The 24,320-nt window shown below is 46.9% G+C and overlaps 1 protein-coding gene across 5 annotated transcripts; it reads right to left on the bottom strand.

The window, feature by feature from the left end:
- Nucleotides 1-238: 238 nt before the first annotated feature.
- On the bottom strand, nucleotides 239-23,267 carry timmdc1 (translocase of inner mitochondrial membrane domain containing 1). Of its 5 annotated transcripts, none has more exons than XM_072515320.1 (8): nucleotides 23,191-23,267; nucleotides 14,549-14,821; nucleotides 12,075-12,240; nucleotides 8,876-8,964; nucleotides 6,100-6,167; nucleotides 4,731-4,809; nucleotides 3,601-3,711; nucleotides 239-3,042 (listed from the first exon to the last, which is right to left on the bottom strand). In XM_072515320.1, exons 2-8 carry the CDS (start codon nucleotides 14,800-14,802, stop codon nucleotides 2,904-2,906), a joined length of 906 nt encoding a protein of 301 aa, XP_072371421.1. In that variant the 5' UTR covers nucleotides 14,803-14,821; nucleotides 23,191-23,267; the 3' UTR covers nucleotides 239-2,903. The 5 variants fall into 5 exon arrangements, with proteins under 5 accessions (XP_072371421.1, XP_072371422.1, XP_072371419.1 ...); XM_072515321.1 differs by lacking the exon at nucleotides 23,191-23,267 and adding an exon at nucleotides 23,138-23,179; XM_072515318.1 differs by lacking the exon at nucleotides 23,191-23,267 and adding an exon at nucleotides 20,317-20,525.
- Nucleotides 23,268-24,320: the final 1,053 nt, after the last annotated feature.

Genomic DNA, 24,320 nt, shown 5'->3' with positions numbered 1-24,320 from the left:
ATAGGTGTCTCTGGGGTTATAATCATGACTTGAGGCCTGATAATTATTTTGCTGTTGATGAAAACTATGTGAAACCATAAACGTTAGCTCAGTCAGTACCCAAATCAGAAAGAATATTAGTTTTAAATCAAGGAAGTAGTGAAGGTAAAAAATTACTTCTATTTTAAAAAGATAGATTTTGGGTGTGAAAATTCTCAGACTTGGGAGGGCAGAATAAGATCACAAAGCAGACAATTGCAATGGTGCAACATCTCTTTAATAGTCTGAAATTGCAATGGCAGAGGGGGGTTCAAAAAGGTTCTGCTCGTCATTCTTCAGTTGTGATACGCTCAAAGATACAGGATTCTGTCCCCCAGTCATTAACAGCCGACTCCTACGCTCACTGACCTTCCTGATCACACAATGCTCCATGGGCACAAACTCCTTGATTGCTTCAGAAACTGGTTTCTGATTGATCTTCAAACCTCACGAGAATCAGCTGAGTTTAATCTGAGCTCCCTCTCTGGCTGCCCGGCACCTGACTCCACCTTAGGAGCGACACCATGGCACAGTGGGTAGCACTGCTGCCTCACAGCGCCAGGAACCCGGGTTCAATTCTGACCCCAGGTGACTGTGTGGAGTTTGCACGTACTCCCCGTGTGTGCGTGGGTTTCTTCCGGGTGCTCTGGTTTCCTCCCACAGTCCAAAGATGTGCAGGTTAGGTGGATTGGCTATGCTAAATTGCCCCTTTGGATTGGATTTGTTTATTGTCACGTGTACCGAGGTACAGTGAAAAGTATTTTTCTGCGAGCAGCTCAACAGATCATTAAATACATGAAAAGGAAATAAAAGAAAATACATAATAGGGCAATACAACATATACAATGTAACTACATAAGCACTGGCATCGGATGAAGCATACAGGGTGTAGTGTTAATGAGGTCAGTCCATAAGAGGGTCATTTAGGAGTCTGGTGACAGTGGGGAAGAAGCTGTTTTTGAGTCTGTTCGTGCATGTTCTCAGACTTCTGTATCTCCTGCCCGATGGAAGAAGTTGGAAGAGTGAGTAAGCCGGGTGGGAGGGATCTTTGATTATGCTACCCACTTTCCCCAGGCAGCGGGAGGTGTAGATGGAGTCAATGGATGGGAGGCAGGTTCGTGTGATGGACTGGGCGGTGTTCACAACTCTCTCAAGTTTCTTGCGGTCCTGGGCCGAGGTGGGGTTGCGGGCATGGGGTGAGGGATTGGGTTCAGGTAGGGTGCTCTTTCGTGGAGTCGGTGCAGACTCGATGGGCTGAATGCCTCCTCCTGCACTGTAGGAATTCTATGATTCTGGCTCCTTTCATTTTGTCATCTTTTTCCCAACGCTTCCATTCCCCTCCTGGCTTACCTATGCCACAAGTACTTGTTTTAAAACTGTCTTCCAAACCTGCGTCAGATGTAATGATGCTCAAGTTCAACAGCCGACCTGCTTAAATGCAATGGTTCGAATGCAAGTAATTTTTACCCATCCTGTGCCTTGCCCAAGTATACATAATTAGGTGAATTGAACATTCTGAATTCTCCTTCAGTGTACCCGAACAGGTGCCAGAGTGTTGTACCTGGGGTATTTACACAGTAACTTAATTGCAGTGTTAATGTAAGCCTACTTGTGACAATAAAGATTATTATAGATTATTATTACATGTTGTATTTTGTAGGTCTCACCATGCTACAGCCCTGCTCTTTTCAAAATGATTTAGTTAAACTTTAACTCTTTCGTTTTTTGCAAAAACAATATTTTTGTGAAAAATGTTGCACTCGGTACAAATAACTTCGCTTTGAGAAGCTGTTCTAACTCTCAAAAATAAATAATGGTTTATTAATCAAAACCATTTCCTAATCTGCTGCTTTGTAGAACTTTGTTTGCTGCAATGTCGCACAAATTTTAAATACTTTATTGTAACCACAAACCACATTCAGTCTTGAGCAGAATCTACCTTGCATTGACCTGCCTTCAAGAAAAATCTTTTATCATTTATATTTCATATATTGATTTCTAGTACAATGATAACATTTTGTTATAAGATCAGAATGTGTTTTTAAACACAGGTTTTAAAAATACATCCTACTGTAGCCCAAATTAAATGGATGTGTGTTTCATTTACACTGCATTCCAGTCCAGCACACTGGTTTAAACATGGTTGTACAAACTCATCTCTTGCTGCATTAACTCATAAACTTTGCCTTAAAATGCTGCACTCGGGAATTAATGTCATGATGTTAAACTGTATTAAAAATATAACAAAACAGAAAACTAAACTGCGACTATCAGAAAACGAGTTCCCGGTGGTATCAGGAGCTTCGATGCGCTTGTTTTGGAAGAATCATCAGGCAAGATTCTAATCTTGGTCACTCTGTTGAGGTGTGGCCCTGAGAGATGGTTCGCACGTTTGTTGTGGAGGGAACTGCCCCGCTCTCAGCCAAGTTAATTTGCCGAGCAGTTGGGAACGAGCACTGAACACAGTTTAATTGCCAATTTCATCCACTCTCACAAGTCAGCAAGAGAAGAGACACAGATTAGAACAATGAAATCAACTGAGATGCAAACTTCATTCGAAAGAGTCACCATTTTCAAATACTCCCCTCACTCTTCAAAATGATGCAGTTGGAGGGAATGTTACAAACACAAATCACACTGGACATCTTGAAAAGCAAGTAGTCCCATATATTCACAATCACAGGCGAAGCTACAAGCCAGACGTTCCAGATGATATCGTTCCAATAAATCCGATCCTGGAATTTACCTCGACTGCACTGTCCTTCAATAACAGTCAAGGGTGTAATTTCCGTAACGGGCTCAGACACGTACAATATTTTCTCAAGAAGTCTATTGCAGTGGGTACAATCTGTGCAAACCCCCTTCCTCTTAATTCTCCAATTTAGTCAGATTTTCTCTCCAACCGATAACTCTGAATTTCTGGGCTGATTCAACAGCTCTTCCAATTTCACCAAATCGCTTTCCATGGAATCTTTTCCAGTAATTTCATCAACTAAACCTTCTGTCACGTGGAGCCTGGCTTTCCTGGGGAGGTGACACAAACGCAAGAACACTCAACAAAAAAACAACTTAACGGCATTAAGAAATGGCAGGTAAGTGGGCAGCACGGTGGCACAGTGGTTAGCACTGCAGCCTCACAGCACTGAGGTCCCAGGTTCTATCCCAGCCCTGGGTTACGGTCCGTGTGGAGTTTGCACATTCTCCCCGTATTTGCGTGGGTTTCACCCCCACAACCCAAAAGATGTGCAGGGTAGGTGGATTGAACATGCTAAATTGCCCCTTAATTGGAAAAAATGAATTGGATACTCTAAATTAAAAAAGAAAGAAATGGCTGGTAAGAGGGAGATTTAAAGGAAGGCGTTGTATGCTTTACTTGGGTTTGAACCGGGTAATCGATATTGAAAATCAATACAGGGTGCATCAGTCTGCTCAGCACTGAGAAGAAAATTGGGTTGATATGTTTCAGGTGGAATTCAATAGATCAAAGCCATTAAACTTGTAGAAGATACTTTCGAACATTTCCCCTGTATGCTATTCTGATTTCAGTGATTTATTTGTGATCACAGAATTGCCACTTCATACCATTCTTCTAACTTTAGTTCGTAAATCTCTCGTCGCTCTCTACGTCGCCTTTCCCTGACGGTCTCTCCACCAACTTTCTGCATTGCCAGAATCAAAGCCCCAGCCGGAACCCTGAAAGACAAATCCAGCAGCCAGATTCGGATACAGCTGTTAGCACAAGTTACTCACAGTCCACAATCCAAATCAACGCCAATTTAGAGTGAAAATTTACTCTAGAAATAGTCTTGAAATCTGTGCTGCGGGGTCTTTTACATTTACCTGAAGGGGAAGACAGAACCTCAGTTTAAAAGACAGGGCCTCTGAGAGTGCGGCACTCCCTCAGTACTGGGCTAGAGGGTCAGCCTAGATTTTGTGCTCAAATCTCTAGAGTGGGACTTGAACCCACAAGCTTCTGACTCAGAAGCGAGAACCATGGCTTGCACCTAGGTAGAAGTCATTTCAGCAGCGATTTGTATATCTGTGTAGTTTATAGTTGAATTCTGCCGTTTTCTTCAAGTAGACACAGTCTCAAAGTTAGGCTGCTGATGAGTGAAATGATGAGGACCTTTCTCACAAAAAAGGGGAGTGGAAATATGGAACCATCCACCCAAAAAGCTGCAGATTGTTTATTTTTTCGTTTTGCGGATGTGGGAGTCGGTGGCTCGGCCAGTTTGAACTGAGAGCTCGGCCATTTCAGAGGGGCACTTAAGAGTCGACCACATCGCTGTGGGTCTGGAGTCACAGGTAAGCCAGACCAGGTAAGGACGGCAGATTTCCTTCCCTAAAGGACACTAGTGACCCAGATGGGTTTTTGCAACAATCGACAATGGTTTGTTTCATGGTCGTCATTAGACTTTCGATTCCTGATTTTTATTGAGTCCCGTGGTATCAGTTGAAATTTTCAAGACAGAGTGATATATTTTATTAAGTAAGGACATCGAAGAATCAGAAGCAGGTAAATGGAGTTGAGATATAAATCGGCCTTGATCTAACCGAATTTATTTAAGCAGCAGAATGGTCTCCTGTTTCTAATGTTCTTGGACACAAGGCTTGTGAGGATCGATGTATTTTAAAAACACTAATATTAAATGTTATTACATAATAACAATTACTAGCCTTCAATGGCCTTGAATAAAGGTTTATGAACTCACCCCATTAATGCACCGATGGCTGTGCCGGCTAAGAATCCACCCACTCCAAGATTCATCCGGAATACTCCTCCCGTGACTGCTAAAAATGTAAAAATCCTTTCATATTAGCTCATGTAGATAAATCAGCATTAGGATGGTTTCAACAGACAAAACATAACTGCAATCCCTATTATAAAGCTCATATATATAGTGTGAATGAACTCTGGTTTCATAACCGAGCCACACTGACAAGATGGTTCAATTCAGAAACTGCAGCGAGTTAACTGGTTGGTGTTAATTGTATATTAATTGTGATGGGGATTCATTTGTGATCCTATACATAGGAATACACTAGAACTCTGGTGGTTGGGTTAGGAATTGCGTGCTTGTAATGTGCACCTCTGTAAATAAATGTGAATAAAAGTTGTAAAGATTAGGCTCCAGTTCGATCATTCACTGCCTGGCTTTATGAAATAGAACAATTGGTGCCAGTGGCGATGGGAGGAAAAGTCTGTTAAAATTGGCTGATGATGCAGCCAAGAAACCTGCACCTGGATCCTTTAGGACGATGTGTGCATGTCTGTGGTAGGACACGGCGATACTCCCACGGTTGAATGTTGCATTGGAATTCTCTGTTCAGCCTCACATATGAAGGATCGCCAGTTGGGCCAACTCCTTCAGGGAGTGGGGTGAAAGCCAGTTAATGAACAGAGAGGCAGATAGACAAAACAGAAGACGTTTCCATTTGTGGAAACAGCAGAACTAGGGGGCCATAGATACAAGAAAGTCACTAACAAAGAAGTAAAAGAAAATCAGGAAACACTTTGCACAGAGAGTGGTTAGAGTGTGGAACTTGCTGCCACATAATAATAATAATCTTTATTATTGTCACAAGTAGGCTTACATTAACACTGTAATGAAGTTACTGTGAAAAGCCCCTAGTCGCCACATTCCGGTGCCTGTTCGGGTATACAGAGGGAGAATTCAGAATGTCCAATTCACCTAACAGCACGTCTTTCGGGATTTGTGGGCGGAAACCGGAGCACCCGGAGGAAACCCACGCAGACACGGGGAGAACGTACAGACTCCGCACAGACAGTGACCCGAGCCGGGAATCGAACCTGGGACGCTGGCGCTGTGAAGCAACAGTGCCAGCCACTGTGCTACCGTGCCACCCATGTAATTGAGGCATTTTAGGCGAAGCTTGATAAGGGAGAAAGGAATAGGTTATGTTGACAGGTCAAGGTGAAGATAAATGGGAGAGGCTCACGTATGGATCAGTTGACCTGAATGACTGTTTAACAAAAATATATGCACTCCCAGGGTTGGAATACTGCGAAGTAGATTAACTTAGTAACGTCTACAGGGTAACTTCGAAGCAGGCTCTCACCTCCAGCTGCAGAGTAATGCCTCAGCAAATTCCGATCATGATACACAGACAGACCTGTGCTAACCGTACTGTTTGGAAAAACAACAGTAAATTAATAAACAGAATTTGTGCAATCACATCTCTGCAACCCCATCAAGAAAATCAATGTTTCAATCAAATACCATAATAATAGCAGAACTGCAGCACAGATATACCTTCTGTGGGCAGTTTAATTACCGAATTATACAGAACCAAATCATATTTTTGAATTCTATGATGCTTCTCAACTCTTTTACTTACTCTCTCAGCATTAGTTATCTCTTTTTGTATTATCTCACCTTTACTGCGTCCTTTGCTTCACATTTCACTTTCCTGCTTATTCACAAAGTCTAAGCTTAACTCATTCTCCACAGATCTGGTCTCCGTTTTGAGAGCTGGGATCAAAATCATTGATTCATGGCTCCAGACTGGCTGAAGATAGGATCTCAAAGCCAGCTCTTTCGCTAATCAGGTCACAAGGTATATTGTTTGACCTAATCACGCCACTGAAATCACCAGGTGAAATTGAAGAACACCGGATCTTCCTGGCTTATTGCACTGAAGTGGCCTCGTATTAAACTTGCAAAGAGCTGCTTAAAGTTTAACAACAGGCTGCCAATGAACAGTTTATGAGACCATTTGAGCTCACGGAGATTACTTGTTCATCAAGTGACTCTCTGGAGATCGGTGACGCCAGGACTGTGGGAATTTTCAGGAACATCTTGAAAAAGCGCATGCAATGCTATTTACCACCCTCTAGGACGTGTTGACTTTCCAGCTTATTTTTAGCTGCACGGAGACCAACAAGTTAGTTCTCTGATCTGCCCCCCCCACCCCACTACTCGTATTACAGAAGTTACAGGAATAGCCCATTTAATGTGATAAAAATGAACACTTTTGACTGAAACAAGGAATAAACCACTGGCTACCACGGCAGATTCTGTAATCAGTAGCTGTTTCACCTCGATTGGCCCACAGATCAATCCGAAGATCTATTTCACAGTAAAGTCAGCGCCCCAACATCCCCTCCCCCACAAGCAAAGAGGGAAAACACTGCAGATACACACAAGGAATTAGCCAACACAGGACAAACACCCTTAACAGTGTCATGTGAGAGTACCTTTAAGAAATGGATATTTATAAATCGGTGTGTATATAAGTATCTGTAGTGAGAGTACCTTTAAGAAATGGGTGCTTAAGAAATGTATCTTTTAAAAATAGGTGTTTATCAGTGATGTCAGAGTGTGGGTGGAGCTGGGCAGTCTGTCAGCTTTTCACTTTCGTTTTAGGCTGTTTGCTGCAGGGTGTGTTTTAGTTTAGTTTTCAGTGTTGGAGCTGAAGACAGACCAAGCAGGAGTACTGCTGTTCTCTCTGCCATCAAAAGACTATCTCTTGATCATTTGGTGAATTCAGAATTATAAATGTTCTCAGTTGTGAATGTAAACCTAATGTGCTTCTGTTATAAGGTGTTTCTTTTGTCTTCTGGATGTTGTTTGGGAAGTGATTAAGGATTACTTAGTGTTGTATTCTTTGGGGGTTGCATTTGAATTGATGGTTGCTAAGATGTTCACTGTATGTTTTAAAACGGTTAATTTGATTTCATAGAATAAACATTGTTTTGCTTTAAAAAATACTTTTCCATTTCTGCATTTCTGCTGTACCACACCTGTAGAGTGGGCCGTGTGCTCCCCATACCACAATCTATTAAAGGTTGTGGGTCAGGTGAACCCCATGATACACTTTTGGGGTTCTCTAAACCCTGGCCCATAACAACAGTAAAAGCAGGTCATCTCTAAAATATTTCAACCAAGCAAAGGCACTGTAATCACCCTTTCCAAACATACATTCCATCACGAATAACCTCAGCCGGTACGGGAATTGAACCCCCGCTGTTGGCCTTGCTCTGCATCACAAACCAGCTATCCAGCCAACTGAGCTAAACTGACCCCCCCCCCCCCCCCCCCCCCCACAGTAGTGCTAACACACCCCAGAGTCACAAACTCATGGGTTCAATTAGCACTGCAGAGACTTGAGCAGTTACTCCAGGCTGACACTTCACTGCAGTATTGTCTGTGCGGAGTCTGCACGTTCTCCCCGTGTCTGCGTGGGTTTCCTCCGGGTGCTCCGGTTTCCTCCCACAGTCCAAAGATGTGCAGGTTAGGTGGACTGGCTAAATTTCCCCTTAGTGTCCAGAAAGGTTTGCTGGGGTTACGGGGATAGGATGGAGACGTGGGCTGAAGTAGGGTGCTCTTTCCAAGAGCCAGTGCAGACTCGATGGGCTGAATGGCCTCCTTCTGCACTGTAAATTCTATGAAAGTGCTGCACCGTCAGAGGAGCCATCTTTTGGAGATATTATCCCAAGGCTTTGAGATAGATGCAAATGGTGTTACTTGAAAATGAACAGGGTGTCCTGGCCAATACTTGTCATTCAACTAACAATACTAATACAAGACAACCTGGTTATGTATCTCAATGCTGATTATAGGACTTTGCTGGTTGCTAATTGGTTGTTGTGATTCCAACATTGCAACAATGACTTCATTTCTGAAGTTCTTCATTGGCTGTAATGCACTGGGATCTTCGGAGGTTGAGGATGCTGTGTAAATGTAATTCCTTTCCTTATTTGGCATGCTTTGTTTGCAAATGAGAAATACAAGCACAGTTCTAACCCATACTGCCCATAAAGGCAGCCCACACTGTACCCAATACACTACAAACACCTGTAAAAGCTACAATGATTATTTAAAATTTCACGCACTTGAATATTGCCACAAATGCAGCGACTCTCCAGCTCCACCGCCACCCATATCGGACGAAGCCCCGGACTGCAGCATCCTGTGCAGACCTCTGTTCGACAAAAAGATGCAGTAATGATGTAGGGAATCCGAGATCCTCAGTCACTTCGGCTACACAAACTAGCCACTGTCCCACACACAGGAATTCCCCAGGTTCCCACAGAGCAAGTGCATTCTATACTACATTGCGACACACTGCATGAGCTGTAGTTATTTTTTCCCTGTGGTATTGTCTTTTTGAAACCATGGGTTATACTGGGACGTATACCAGACAGACTAGAATGATGGGAAGCTATTCTTTTCAAATCAATCTGAAGTAAAGGAAAACTTTTGCAGCCTGTTACTCAGCGTAATGTTACAAAACAGGCATATTCCCATTACACTCACACAGATTACAGGATTCCCAGCTCTACTCTGATTGGCTTATTGAACAGCTATCACAGGCTCTGCTCCACTTGGGCCCAGCACTTGGAAACTGACAGAAGTAAAGGCCCTTCAGCCAATACCGCAGTCTAACAGGCCATGTGCAATGTCAGCTACTGTGGACTCTCCCAAACCTTTGGAAATAAATAAACACATGGAAGACCTCTGAGGTTAAATAATAATTACCCTGCTCTTTGAATTGATTAGTGTCTAAGATTATTCAGCACATTAATAACCTTTAAGTCAGCAACGTTGAACTTGTGATATTCTCATGATCCAAATAAGCTTCAAATAGTAACTTTGATGGTGTAGTGCATTATATCTATAAATATCTCCATGATTTCCATAAACAGATCTCACTGCCAGGTTTGGACACTGCCAGCAGTAACCGTATCAATGGTATTTGAACGCAGTGCAGTGTACACAGAAAATAAAAATCTGTGAAAATTAATTATTCTGTGGTTTGGGAGGGAAAAGTGTGTCTGTGTGCAGTGCATTTGGCTGTGTGCATATGTGTGCGTGCGGTGCAAATCTGTGTGCGGTGCATATGTCTGTGTGCGCAGTGCGTGTGTACAGTGCGTGTGCCTCTGTGTGATGTACGTGTGTCTGTGTGCAGTGCGTGTGTGTGTGTGTGTGGTGCCACAGGGATTGGGATGGTGTGTGAGTCACAGGGATTGAGGAGTGTGTGTGTGTGTCACGGGGATTGGGGAGGTGTGTGTGTGTCACGGGGATTGGGGAGGTGTGTGTGTGTGTCACGGGGATTGGGGAGGTGTGTGTGTGTCACGGGGATTGGGGAGTGTGTGTGTGTCACGGGGATTGGGAGGTGTGTGTGTCACAGGGAGTGGGGAGTGTGTGTCTGTGTCACGGGGGTTGGGGAGGTGTGTGTGTGTCACGGGGATTGGGGAGTGTGTGTGTGTCACGGGGATTGGGGAGTGTGTGTGTGTCACGGATATTCGGGAGGTGTGTGTATCACGGGGATTGGGGAGAGTGTGTGTGTGTCACGGGGATTGGGGAGGTGTGTGTGTGACACGGGGATTGGGGAGGTGTGTGTGTCACAGGGATTGGGGAGGTCGGTGTGTGTCAATGGGATTGGGGAGGTGTGTGTGTGTCACAGGGATTGGGAAGTGTGTGGGTGTGTCACGGGGATTGGGGAGTGTGTGTGTCACGGGGATTGGGGAGTGCATGCGTGTGTCACGGGGATTGGGGAGTGCGTGTGTCACGGGGATTGGGGAGTGTGTGTGTGTCACGGGGATTGGGGAGTGTGTGTGTGTCACGGGGATTGGGAGGTGTGTGTGTCACAGGGAGTGGGGAGTGTGTGTCTGTGTCACGGGGATTGGGGAGGTGTGTGTGTGTCACGGGGATTGGGGAGTGTGTGTGTGTCACGGGGATTGGGGAGTGTGTGTGTGTCACGGATATTCGGGAGGTGTGTGTATCACGGGGATTGGGGAGAGTGTGTGTGTGTCACGGGGATTGGGGAGGTGTGTGTGTGACACGGGGATTGGGGAGGTGTGTGTGTCACAGGGATTGGGGAGGTCGGTGTGTGTCAATGGGATTGGGGAGGTGTGTGTGTGTCACAGGGATTGGGAAGTGTGTGGGTGTGTCACGGGGATTGGGGAGTGTGTGTGTCACGGGGATTGGGGAGTGCATGCGTGTGTCACGGGGACTGGGGAGGTGTGTGTGTGTCACGAGGATTGGGGAGGTGTGTGTGTGTCACGGGGATTGGGAAGGTGTGTGTGTGCCTGTGTGTATCACGGGGATTCTTGCTGAGATCCTTTTCCATTTATATCCATGATTTGGGTGATATCAAAGATTGATGGATATGCGAAGTGATGGCATCTGGCAAACCTTCTGGAGTACGAGGATAAACAGCAGGTTGGTCGGCTGGTTGGATAGGTGGCAAATACAATCCCCGGTATGAATTTGAAGGCAAGGGGTCTTGTGGAGCTGTGTGGAGGCATCCTTAGTGAGGGTGGCTTCCTCCATCCTGAGAACAGTTAAACTTGCATTACCAGAGTCGGCCTGACTCAATTGTTAGGAAGCTTGTGGGAAGGGGGATGCAGATTGGATGAGGCAGACTTTGAAGGATTCAGCCAAATAAAATCAACAGGAATCCCCACTCCATCTGGAAAAATGCCTCTGTACAACTCTTGTACACACACACATGATAGTTTTGACTGCTCAATCATGTGGAAATGTGTGCGCACACCTTGGTGGTCAGTAAAATAATTAATGGGGAGATTAGGATGTGAAAATTGTCCATTATTGAAGTAAGGCACATAAATTTTATTGAAAGAGAACTGATTGTGTGTAAAAGGGATATAAAAGGATATATGCAAGCAGGAGGGCAAGCGTCCATGAGATGGCCTGTGGTTTAGGTTAGAATGTAGCTCACAAAGAGCTTGGAGATTTATCCTGTTTCAATTGCAGAGGTTTCTTAGCCCCATTGCAGAGTAAGCAGACAGCTTTCTCAGAGAGAAGTTATCTCTCTCACTCACTTCGCCTCAGTTCAGAGGAGCAAGGATGCATCATCTTCCTAAAGAAATACTGGCGCCTGTGATCGGCTTCTATTCACTCCTGCTTGGGCACCACCTAAAGTCACAGCAGAAAATGGGCCTGACAGATGTGCTGGAGCTACTTTCTGCTGCTATCAATGCCCCTCCTCCCCAGGACAATTCCTTCCAAAATAAAAGTCACCTCCTGATTTCTTGCGTAACTCAATTTCTAACCCAGCAAACTCACCACAGCCTCCAAACGATTTTTGTACACCTCAGCTTGACTCTGCTCGATGTAACGGATTTTAGCATGTTTGGCAGCGGGAATGCCACCGTACAACATCCCAACACATGCAGCTACGATAACACTCTTCCAGATGTTGGTTATTTCCTCCGGATACCTCTTCAGCTCACTGTGTGCATAGTACATGGATTCAGTTGCACGCTGTCATTTTAAAGCACCTACCCAGTGCCCCGTCAAAAGCATTGTGGTTTTAAAGATGCTATTTGTTGCGAACTTTATGATTGCCAAACGAGAATGCTATCGCTGGAAAATTAAACATTTATTAAACAAGAATATATTTGTTGAGGACAAAGGCAAGGGAATGCACAATGAATTGTTGGATTTTGGTGAGTAGAGCTCTTCTGGTGCAATGGCATTGCCTCTGAACCAGAAGCTCTGGGTTCAAGGCGCCCGCCAGGACATGCTGGCCAAGGGAGGAATGTTCATGATATAGCTAAATAGACATTCAACCTACTAACCCATGGCAGGCGGTGAGAGGGGGAAAGATTCCTGGTCAGCCCGATGCAGAGTAGTAACCCTCAAGCTCTCGCTGAAACAGCGAGATGTCTAGGGGTCCCTTGAGGGCTATGGCTAATTGTGGATAGTAGGATTCTGAAAAGTGTACAGCCACTGAGAGCCCCTGGCGTGAATGTCTCCTGATCCCTAAAGGTAGCAGGGCAGGTAGATAAAGTGGACAAAGTGGGGTTAAGGGATATCTTCCCTCGTTAGCCAGACCCCGAGTATAGCAGCAGCAGGAAGGTTACGCTAGAATTGTGTAAACAGCAATTAGACTCCAGCGAGAGTGCTTCACACAGTTCTGGTCACCACATTACAGGAAGGATGTGACCACACCGCAGACAGTACAGAAGAGATTTGGGAGGATGGTTCCCGGAATGGAGGAACTTCGCGATAAGGAAAGATTACATGGGCTGGGTTTGTTTTCGCTAGAGCGGAGGAGGCTGAGGGAAGATTCAATTGAGGTGTAAAACATTACAGCGGCAGGGATACAGTGGGAAGGCAGGATTTATTCCCACTTGCAGAGAGGTCAATAATTGTTGGAAGGATTAGGGGGAAGGGTTGAGGAGTAATACTTTTACCTGGAGGATGGCAAAATGGAACTCACTGCCTGAAAGAGTGCAAGAGGCAGAAACCCCCGTTGCATTTAAAAAACACTTGGATATGCAACTTGAAGTGCTGTAAACCTACAGAGAAAGAGCTGGAAGGTGGGATTAGACTAGATTGTTCTTTTGCAGCCATCATGGACATTGGGTCGAATGATCTCCTGTATTGTAAATCGTTCTATATTTGTATGCCCTGCGTTTCTATGGATCAGGCATCTAATCTCAGCAACAAACACCAGCTTATTAGGGACATAATACATCTCTCTCGACACTGTCCAAGCAATGTACCTCACCAAATGCTCCTTGTGCACCAATGTGTCATTTTCCCATTCCCACTTCAGCCATCCTACAGCTGCTCTGATGGGGGCCGGACGGGTCGTTGACTCAATTGGAAGGAAATCAACGGAGTCAGAGTCAATTATAGTTTAGGAGGCCATTCAGCCCATCAAGTCCATGCTGGCTCCCCGGGGAGGAATCTAATATGGCCCACTCCCCTGCTCGATCCCCGTATCCCTACAGATTTATTTCCTTCAGGTGTCCATCCAATTTCCTGTTGAAACCGTTACTGTTTCCACTTCCACCATCACAAGTATGCTTACATTAACATCGCAATGAAGTTACTGTGAAAATCCATTTGCTGCATTAAAAAAGTTCTTCCTCCCGTGTATCCCTGGCCCAATATTCTGTGTCCCCCAGTCATTGTACTATCAATTTACGGGAACGGTTTTTGCCTATCTGCCTTATCCAAACCTGGCATAAGCTTTCACAACTCTCCAGATACCCTCGCAAAAAGAACAGCCCCGACTTCTCAAATATAACCTTGCAACTAAAGTCCTGGAGCCAAGCTGGTAAATCTCTTCAGGACTCTCTCAAGCATCCTTCCCAAAGTATGGTGACCAGAGCTGGAATCCGTATCCAATAATCCCAAAAAAGTTGCAAGGTTTCGATCTTGAGCCAGAGTGGAAGTGAGATCACAAGACAAGGCAATCATACAAGAATAAAGGGCAAACGCAGAACATAGTCTAAGGAAATGGCAACAGCACAATACAAGGCACAAAAAATTCAATCTTGCTGGCACAGTGAAGAGCACGAGGCAGGCAACAATAATGCAGAATACACACAGGCAGCAAACCTCATAAGAACAACATTCCATGAGAGAATAGTGGATGAGAGATTATTTTTCATGATGCTCAGAGGTTCGAAACCGCGCATGCTGTTCTTGCCTCGTTGTCACATACCTTTCCAAGACTTTTATATGAAAAATATGACATTTTCTCTGGCTTAATCGACACATTAACTCGGTGAATTCATACTCACTCGCGATCAAATAGCTCCCGGATTCTGTCCCACCCTGTTTCTGGTGCCTGGGGACTGCCGACATACTTAGGGAGCTTTTCAGGTTGCCTTCCCACATCTTCTGCTGCATGCACTCGAGGGAAGTGAACCATTTCTCTCAAAGAGCAGTTCTGATAGATCTGTAGAAAACGCACTGCCTGACAATTCCATGTCGTACGTGCAAGTTTGCAGTCTGATGCATTGGTCTCAACCATTCCTCTTCCTTCATCTTTCATCCTTGCCTGCAACGTCCCACTGCAAATTGACAACAGGAATTAGCCAAATCTTATTCTCCATTTATAGCCACCCACCACCAAACAACTAGGTTGCACTGGTGGCATCAGTTCAACCTTCTTTACGGGCAATCTCGGGGTTAACTTATGGGAGCAGCTCCCGGTCACCCTGACTCAGAGGGGTGCAGGGTGGGAGATAATTACAAAGCTAGCTTTTGAGAAATCAGAAGCGAGAATTACAAATATAGAACAAATGCTCACATAACACACTATGCGTCAGTCTGCTAATACTTTCTAAATGAAACAGTAATGTGCTGTAAAGGATTGCTCTTCCTACAGTACCCCAACCTTCCATTAGATGCTGCTGGTCTTTATTGTCTTGTTTGCTAGTAACCTGGAGCTGGATTCTCCGCATCCGGATATGAAAACCGCAGCTGGCGCCGGGGCAGAGAATCCATTTTGGCGCATGAAATTGGGCCCGGCACCAGTTCCCCGATTCTCCGGGCCCCGAAAAGCGGCGTACTTGCGCCGCAAAGCACCTATCGGAGGCCATTGATGGAGGCCCACCCCGCCCCCGTCAGGCCAAAGTCCCGACAGCGTGGATCTAACATGGTCCTTCGGTCGGGATACTAACGTGGCGGTTGCGGACTCAGTCCACGTCCGCCCTCGTTAGGGGCGGGCTGATCAGAGGGGGGGGGGGGGGGGCCTTATACGCGGCCAGGCAATGTTCAGGCAGGCGGTCGGGCACGTGGCCAATCGGTGGGGGGGGGGGGCCTATTTTTAAGAGTCCAGCTGCGTGGTCTGAGTCCGCCAGGGAGCAAGGCGCGGTCGCTGGAGGCCGCCGCCGTGGCAATGTGCGGCCTCCGATCCTGAAGTGCGGGGGCCCCTGTGTCTGAACAAAAGCTGCTAGATTTACGCTGGGTCTCTGCTCGCCTCCTGCAGAGCGAGGAATATGTGGCCCTTTACTGCCGTGAAAGTTGTTTTGACGACAGCGCGGGGACGTAGTCCCAAAAACAGAGAATCCAGCCCCTGCTACTGCCTCAAAAACAGAGAATCCGGCCCCTGCTACTGCCTCAAAAACAGAGAATCCGGCCCCTGCTACTGCCTCAAAAACAGAGAATCCGGCCCCTGCTACTGCCTCAAAAACAGAGAATCCGGCCCCTGCTACTGCCTCAAAAACAGAGAATCCGGCCCCTGCTACTGCCTCAAAAACAGAGAAACCGGCCCCTGCTACTGCCTCAAAAACAGAGAATCCGGCCCCTGCTACTGCCTCAAAAACAGAGAATCCGGCCCCTGCTACTTCCTCAAAAACAGAGAAACCGGCCCCTGCTACTGTCTCAAAAACAGAGAATCTGGCCCGTGCTACTCCCTCAAAAACAGAGAATCCGGCCCCTGCTACTGCCTCAAAAACAGAGAATCCGGCCCCTGCTACTGCCTCAAAAACAGAGAATCCGGCCCCTGCTACTGCCTCAAAAACAGAGAATCCGGCCCCTGCTACTTCCTCAAAAACAGAGAATCCGGCCCCTGCTACTGCCTCAAAAACAGAGAATCCGGCCCCTGCTACTGCCTCAAAAACAGAGAATCCGGCCCCTGCTACTTCCTCAAAAACAGAGAAACCGGCCCCTGCTACTGTCTCAAAAACAGAGAATCTGGCCCGTGCTACTCCCTCAAAAACAGAGAATCCGGCCCCTGCTACTGCCTCAAAAACAGAGAATCCGGCCCCTGCTACTGCCTCAAAAACAGAGAATCCGGCCCCTGCTACTGCCTCAAAAACAGAGAATCCGGCCCCTGCTACTTCCTCAAAAACAGAGAATCCAGCCCCTGCTACTGCCTCAAAAACAGAGAATCCGGCCCCTGCTACTGCCTCAAAAACAGAGAATCCGACCCCTGCTACTGCCTCAAAAACAGAGAATCCGGCCCCTGCTACTGCCTGCGCTGAGAGCCATGATCTGATTCAGTGTTTGGAAAATTGGCATCAGGTACGTATGTAGGAAATTAAAAATAATTACATATGGAAAATACAATGCACCTTGTTTAATCTCAAGTCAGATTTTCACCTCCAAAACTAAAAGGTAAATATATGCAAGATACCTTCAGTCAGTTACAGGATGCCAAAACTGCATACTTACAGGATTTTACAGTTAAGTCCATCCTTCCTGTACCAGCTCTTTTGAAATAGCTATCCAGCTAATGCCACCGCCCAGCTGTTTCCCCACATCCCTGAAACTTTTCTCAAGTATTTATCCAGCTGTCTTTGGAAGCTTATTATTGAATCTGCTTCCATCACCCTTTCATTCATACGTTTGTAAGATTTGGGAGCAGAATTAGGAAACTGTGCAGCGCAGTACCGGCCCTTCGGCCCACGATGTTGTGCTGAACTAGTCTGAAACTAAGATCAAATCAACCTACTTCCAATCATTCTAATGCACTCCATATGCCTATCCGATAACCGCTTGAAAGTTCCTAAAGTGTCCGACTCCACTACCATAGCTGGGAGTGCATTCCACGCCCCAACAACTCTCCGAGTAAAGAACCTACCTCTGACATCCCTCCTATATCTTCCACCATGAACCTTATAGTTATGTCCCCTTGAAACAGCTACATCCACCCGAGGAAATAGTCTCTGAACGTATCTCTGACTACCTACAATGTTACAGGCCAAGAGCTGGATTGCAAAATCAGCCAGGTCATCTCCTCCCTCGAACCTAGGAGCGGTAGTCGGCAATTTAGCTTCCCGAGCCTAACACCCTCAATGTGATTGTGGCTGATCCCATCCTGGCCTCAACTCCACTGTCCTGCCTGTTCTCCATAACCCTTCAACCCATTACCAATTAAAAACCAGTCTATCTCCTCCTTAAATTTACTCACTGTTCCAGTATCCACCGCACTCTGGGGTAGGGAATTCCACAGATTCACAACCGTTTGGGAGAAGTAGTTTTCCTCAAATCTGTTTTATTCTAAGATTATGACCTCTGATTTTAGAATTTGATTTGATTTGATTTATTGTCACATGTACCGAAGTACAGTGAAAAGTATTTTTCTGCGGCCGAGGAACGTACACAGTAGACACAAGAATAATCAACAGAGAACATTGACAAATGGTACATCGACAAACAGTGATTGGTTACAGTGCGGAACAAGGTGGTAAACAAAGCAAATACATGAGCAAGAGCAGCATAGGGCGTCGTGAATAGTGTTCTTACAGGGAACAGATCAGTCCGAGGGGAAGTCGTTAAGGAGTCTTGTAGCTGTGGGGAAGAAGCTGTTCCTATGTCTGGATGTGCGAGTCTTCAGACTTCAGTACCTTCTGCCTGATGGAAGGGTCTGGAAGAAGGCAATGCCTGGGTGGGAGGGAGCTCTGATAATGCGGTCTGCCTTCCTGAGGCAGCAGGAGGTGTGCACAGAATGAATGTGGGGGTGGCAAGTTTGTGTGATGCGTTGGGCTGAGTTCACCACACTCTGCAGTTTCTTGCGATCTTGGACTGAGCAGTTGCCATACCAGGCTGTGATGCAGCCGGATAGGATGCTCTCTATCGCACATCTGTAGAAGTTTGTGAGAGTCGATGCAGACTTGCCAAATCTCTTTAACTTCCATAGGTTGTTGGGTTTCTTGACTGTTGCATCAACATGAGTAGACCAGGACAGACTGTTGGTGTTGGTGACCCCCAGGAACTTAAAGCTATCAACCATCTCCACTTTGGAGCCATTGATGCAGACGGGCGTGTGTGTCGTGCTGCGCTTCCTGAAGCGATGATCAGATCCTTGGTATTTCCAACATTTAGAGAGGTTGTTTTCGGTACACCATGCAACCAAGTGATTTATCTCCCTCCTGTAGTCTGATTCGTCGTTGTTTGAGATACGGCCCACCACAGTCGTATCATCCGCAAACTTATAGATTGAGTTAGAGTTAAATCTTGCCACACAGTCATGTGTGTATAGGGAGTACAGTAGAGGACTGAGCACACATCCTTGTGGGGCCCCGGTGTTAAGGACTATTGTGGAGGAGGTGCTGTTGCCTATTGTGACAGATTGCGGTCTGTTGGTGAGGAAGTCGAGGATCCAGCTGCACAGGGAGGGGTCAAATCCAAAATTGTGGAATTTGATTATTAGTCTTGTTGGGATAATGATGTTGAAGGCGGAGCTGTAATCTATGAACAGCAGTCTTACATAGGTGTCCTTGTTGTCGAGGTGTTCGAGTGTTGATTGCAGAGCCAGTGAGATAGCGTCTGCTGTGGACCGATTGCAAACTGCAGTGGATCGAGACTGCCTGGGAGGGTGGCAGTGATCCATCTCATGACTAGCCGCTCGAAGCATTTCATGATAACAGATGTTAGGGCCACCTGTTGGTAGTCGCTGAGACAGGCTACCTTGTTCTTTTTTGGTACTGGTATTATGGTGGTCTTCTTGAAGGAGGTGGGGACCTCAGAGCGGAGGAGTGTCAGGGCCCGTCGCTTTCCGCGGATTCATTTTCAAGAAGGCAGCTCTTACCTCGGAGGCTGTAATAGTGGATATGAGTGTGTCCAGGTCTGTTGGGGCGGGTGACACTGATACATTGGCTGACTGCTCAAAGGGGGCATAGAATTTGTTCAGATCATCGGGTAGGGATGCTCCAGCCCCAGATATTCCGCCTGGCCTTGCTTTATAGCCTGTGATCTTGTGTAGGCCCTGCCATAGTCGCCGTGGGTTAGTGTTGTTGGCCTGGGACTCTAGTTTGAAGCGTTATTGTCTTTTTGCAACCCTGATGGATTTCCGTACGTCATACCTGGATTTCTTATATAGGTCAGGGTCGTCATACTTGAACGCTTCTGTCCGGAACTTTGGCAGGTAGTGAAGCTTTTGGTTGAGCCAGGGTTTCCGATTGGGGAATACCTGTATTGTCTTCTTTGGTACGCAGTCCTCGACATATTTACTGATGAAGTCTGTGACGGTGGTTGCGTACTCGTCCAGGTTAGCTGCTGCGGCCGTGAATGCCCCACAAGAGGAAGCATCAGCTCCATGTCTACTTTATCCAAATATTTTAGCATCTTGTATACCTCAATTAGATCTCCTCTCATTCTTCTACACTTTAGAGAGTATAAACCTAAACTGCTCCATCTCTCCTCATACGACAAACCCCTCATCTCTGGAACCTCCTCTGAACTGCCTCCAAAGCCACTACATCTTTCCTCAAATAAGGGGACCAAATCTGTGCACAATACTCAGCTCCTCTGTGTTTTCTCCCAATTATTTTAAACCTGTGTCCCTCTGGTTACTGACTCCTGCCACTAGAAACAGTTTCTTCCGATTTATTTTTAATCAAAACTGCTGCTAATTTTACATACCTCTATTTAATCTTTTCTGCTCTGAGGGGAACAATTCCAGCTTCTCTTGAAGTCCCTCAACTCTGAAGTGAATAAATCTCCTCTGCGCCCATCCTCGACTGTGGTGTTGAATAGGACACAATGCTCCAGCTGAAGGCTAACCAGTGATTTAGGAGGTTTAACATCATTTCCTGGCTTTGGTATTTTTCCAACACACCTTGGCCAGTCTCTGTCAGCCTGAGATGATCTAGACCCTGCTGTCTGTGTCCCAACTCTCACCATCCTGTCCGTCCATCACCCCTGGGCTGGCTGAACTACAACCGCCTCCGGTTAAACCATATCTTGATTTAAAAATTCTCATTCTTGTTTTCAGATCCCTTCATGGCTTCATCTCCGTGTCATCCCCCAGCTCAATAACTCTGCTCACCTCCTCCTCACTACCCCCCCTCCCCCTCACTACCCCCTCCTCCTCCTCCTCACTACCCCCTTCCTCACTACGCATTACCACCCCTCCTCACTACCCCCCCTCCTCACTACCCCCCTCCTCACTACCCCCCTCCTCACTACCCACTACGCCCCACCTCACTACCCACTACCCCCCTCCTCACTACTCCCTCTCCTCACTACTCCCCCTCCTCACTACTCCCTCTCCTCACTACTCACTAGGATGGGGAGGGAAACTGCAGGGGATGGGCACAATTGTAATGTGGAGCTGGTTCAAGGAACAGCTACTGCGTGTCCTTGATAAGTATGTCCCTGTCAGGCAGGGTGGAAGTGGTCGAGCGAGGGAACCATGGTTTACTAAAGTAGTTGAATCACTTGTTAAGGGGAAGAAGGAGGCTTATGTAAAGATGAGATGTGAAGGTTCAGTTAAGGTGCTCGAAAGTTACAAGTTAGCTAGGAATGACCTAAAGAGAGAGCTAAGAAGAGCCAGGAGGGGACATGAGAAGTCTTTGGCAGGTAGGATCAAGGATAACCCTAAAGCTTTCTATAGATATGTCAGGAATAAAAGAATGACTAGGGTAAGAGTGGGGCCAGTGAAGGACAGTAGTGGGAAGTTGTGCGTGGAGTCTGAGGAGATAGGAGAGGTGCTAAATGAATATTTTTCGTCAGTATTCACACAGGAAAAAGACAATGTTGCTGAGGAGAATACGGAGATACAGGCTACTAGACTAGAAGGGCTTGAGGTTCATAAGGAGGAGGTGTTAGCAATTCTGGAAAGTGTGAAAATAGGTCAGTCCCCTGGGCCGGATGGGATTTATCCAAGGATTCTATGGGAAGCTAGGGAGATTGCTGAGCCTTTGGCTTTGATCTTTATGTCATCATTGTCTACAGGAATAGTGCCAGAAGACTGGAGGATAGCAAATGTTGTCCCCTTGTTCAAGAAGGGGAGTAGAGACAACCCCGGTAACTATAGACCAGTGAGCCTTACTTCTGTTGTGGGCAAAGTCTTGAAAAGGTTGATAAGAGATAGGATGTACAATCATCAGGAAAGGAATAATTTAATTAGAGATAGTCAACACGGTTTTGTGAAGGATAGGTCGTGCCTCACAAACTTTATTGAGTTCTTTGAGAAGGTGACTAAACAGGTGGACGAGGGTAAAGCAGTTGATGTGGTGTATATGGATTTCAGTAAAGCGTTTGATAAGGTTCCCCACGGTAGGCTATTGCAGAAAATACGGAGGCATGGGATTCAGGGAGATTAGCAGTTTGGATCAGAAATTGGCTAGCTGGAAGAAAGCAAAGGGTGGTGGTTGATGGGAAAGGTTCAACCTGGAGTCCAGTTATTAGTGGTGTACCGCAAGGATCTGTTTTGGGGCCACTGCTGTTTGTAATTTTTATAAATTACCTGGAGGATGGCGTAGAAGACTCGGTGAGTAAATGTGCCGATGACACTAAAGTCGGTGGAGTTGTGGACAGTGCAGAAGGATGTAACACATTACAGAGGGACATAAATAAGCTGCAGAGCTGGGCTGAGAGGTGGCAAATGGAGTTTAATGCAGTAAAATGTGATGTAATTCATTTTGGAATGAATAACAGGAAGACAGAGTACTGGGCAAATGGTAAGATTCTTGGTACTGTGGATGAGCAGAGAGATCTCAGTGTCCATGTACATAGATCCCTGAAAGTTGCCACCCAGGTTGATAGGGTTGTTAAGAAGGCGTACGGTGTGTTAGCTGTTATTGGTAGAGGGATTGAGTTTCGGAGCCATGAGGTCATGTTGCAGCTGTACAAAACTCTGGTGCGGCCGCATTTGGAGTATTGCGTGCAGTTCTGTTCGCCGCACTATAGGAAGGATATGGAAGCATTGGAAAGGGTGCAGAGATTTACCAGGATGTTGCCTGGTCTGGAGGGAAGATCTTATGAGGGAAGGCTGAGGGACTTGAGGTTATTTTCTTTAGAAAGGTTAAGAGGTGACTTAATTGACACATACAAGATGATCAGAGGATTAGATAGGGTGGACAGTGAGAGCCTTTTTCCTCGGATGGTGATGTCGAGCACGGGGGGACATAGCTTTAAATTGAGGGGAGATAGATATAGGACAGATGTCAGAGTTAGGTTCTTTACTCAGAGAGTAGTAAGGGCGTGGAATGCCCTGCCTGCAACAGTAGTGGACTCGCCAACACTAAGGGCATTTAAATGGTCATTGGATAGACATATGGACAATAAGGGAATAGTGTAGATGGGCTTTAGAGTGGTTTCACAGGTCGGCGCAACATCGAGGGCTGAAGGGCCTGTACTGCGCTGGAATGTTCTATGTCCTACCCCCCTCACCTCACTACCGCCCCTCCTCACTACCCCCCCCCCCCACTACCCCCCTCCTAACCCCCCCACCTCACTACCCCCCCCCCCCCACTCGCTACCCCCCCCACTACCCCATCCTCCTCCTCTTCACTCTCACTGCCTGTCTCTGAAGTGGCTACATTTCAGTAGCGCCTTTGGGGCGTCCAGGGAGGCGCCACAGAAATGCAGCTGCCTCTCTACCCCGGCTTACACTCGAGCTCCCCATTCCCGACCCAGCAGCAGCTCAGACCCACCAAGGTGACAGCAGCGGCCCGGGTCCAGTTCGCGCCCCCCGCCAGCCGCTTACCTCAGCAAGGATGCGAATGCCCAGGCGCCGTCCCCGGCGGCTGAGAGTCCGCGCAGGCGCAGTTCCCGGCAAAGCTGAAAGTTTGCGCAGGCGCCGTTCCCGGCAGGGCTGAGAGTCTGCGCAGGCGACGTTCCCGGCAAGGCTCAGAATCTGCGCAGGCGCCGTTCCCGGCAGGGCTCAGAGTCTGCGCAGGCGCCGTTCCCGGCAAGGCTGAGAGTCTGCGCAGGCGCCGTTACCGGCAGGGCTGAGAGTCTGCGCAGGCGCGGACCCCCGGACCCCATAAGACCCAAACTGAGAGGACAAGGCATGACACCTGAGCTTGGGCTTGAGTTGCTGCTCAATCTGAGCTAACAGTCTGCGTGGGCCCAGTGTCACCCTAATCCTGATGGCCACCTCTGTGTGTGGCTGCGTAGATCCGGGTTGGCAAACACCAAGCGTCACCATGTGCGGAGGTTCTTCCTGTCCGCGGTGTTGCGACGGATCTGGCTGCGCTACGCTCCAAGTAGAGGGCAGTAGAGCGGAGCTGCTGATTGGCTGTTGCGGGGGAAATTTGCATACGTCCGTGTGCTCACCCTAACTTGAAGGTGTGTGGAGGAGCTGTTATCAAGTGACACTTAAACCCGAAACACTTCTTCAGCGTTTCCCTCCCTACCCCCTCCTCTAACCAAAAAAAACCAACCGCTGTAAAGATCAAGAGGAAGGCTCGAGGGCAGGTAGAAGTCGAAAGACGTTGAACCGTGACATCACAGCCTGCAGGTAAGGGACTGGCTGGTGACTGGTAAGTAGTTTTTCTTTTCTTTTCCCTCAGGTGTTATCATGCGGGGCGCAGAGGTTGCTGAGTGAGTGCTTGCTGCGAAGGGGAGTGAATAACAGGTAAGCTCTTTCTTTTTATTTTTTTAATCTAGAGGTGATGGCAGGGAAGGTAGTGCAATGTTCCCCCTGCAGAATGTTTGAGGTGAGGGACGCCGTCAGTGTCCCTGCTGATTTCATCTGTGGGAAGTGCACCCATCTCCATCTCCTCAGAAACCGCATTAGGGAACTGGAGCTGGAGCTGGATGAACTTCGGATCATTCGGGAGGCAGAGGTGGTTATAGATAGAAGCTTCAGGGATGTATTTACTCTGAAGAATA

This window comes from Scyliorhinus torazame, chromosome 8 (assembly GCF_047496885.1).
Source record: "Scyliorhinus torazame isolate Kashiwa2021f chromosome 8, sScyTor2.1, whole genome shotgun sequence".
In the NCBI taxonomy this organism is placed as follows: domain Eukaryota; kingdom Metazoa; phylum Chordata; class Chondrichthyes; order Carcharhiniformes; family Scyliorhinidae; genus Scyliorhinus; species Scyliorhinus torazame.
The sequence above is the reverse complement of the archived record's forward strand: the minus strand, read 5'-3'. Positions and strand labels throughout refer to the sequence as shown.

Bases quoted from the DNA above. Each gene is read 5' to 3' on its own strand.
- timmdc1 (XM_072515318.1), bottom strand. From the start codon at position 20,381: ATGGTGAGAGTTGGGACACAGACAGCAGGGTCTAGATCATCTCAGGCT. The intron at 8,965-12,074 runs GTGAGTTTGCTG...TTTGTCGAACAG, and splicing joins AAAATCGTTTGGAGGCTGTG to AGGTCTGCACAGGATGCTGC. The intron at 3,712-4,730 runs GTGAGTTCATAA...TTTGTCTTTCAG, and splicing joins GCCATCGGTGCATTAATGGG to GGTTCCGGCTGGGGCTTTGA.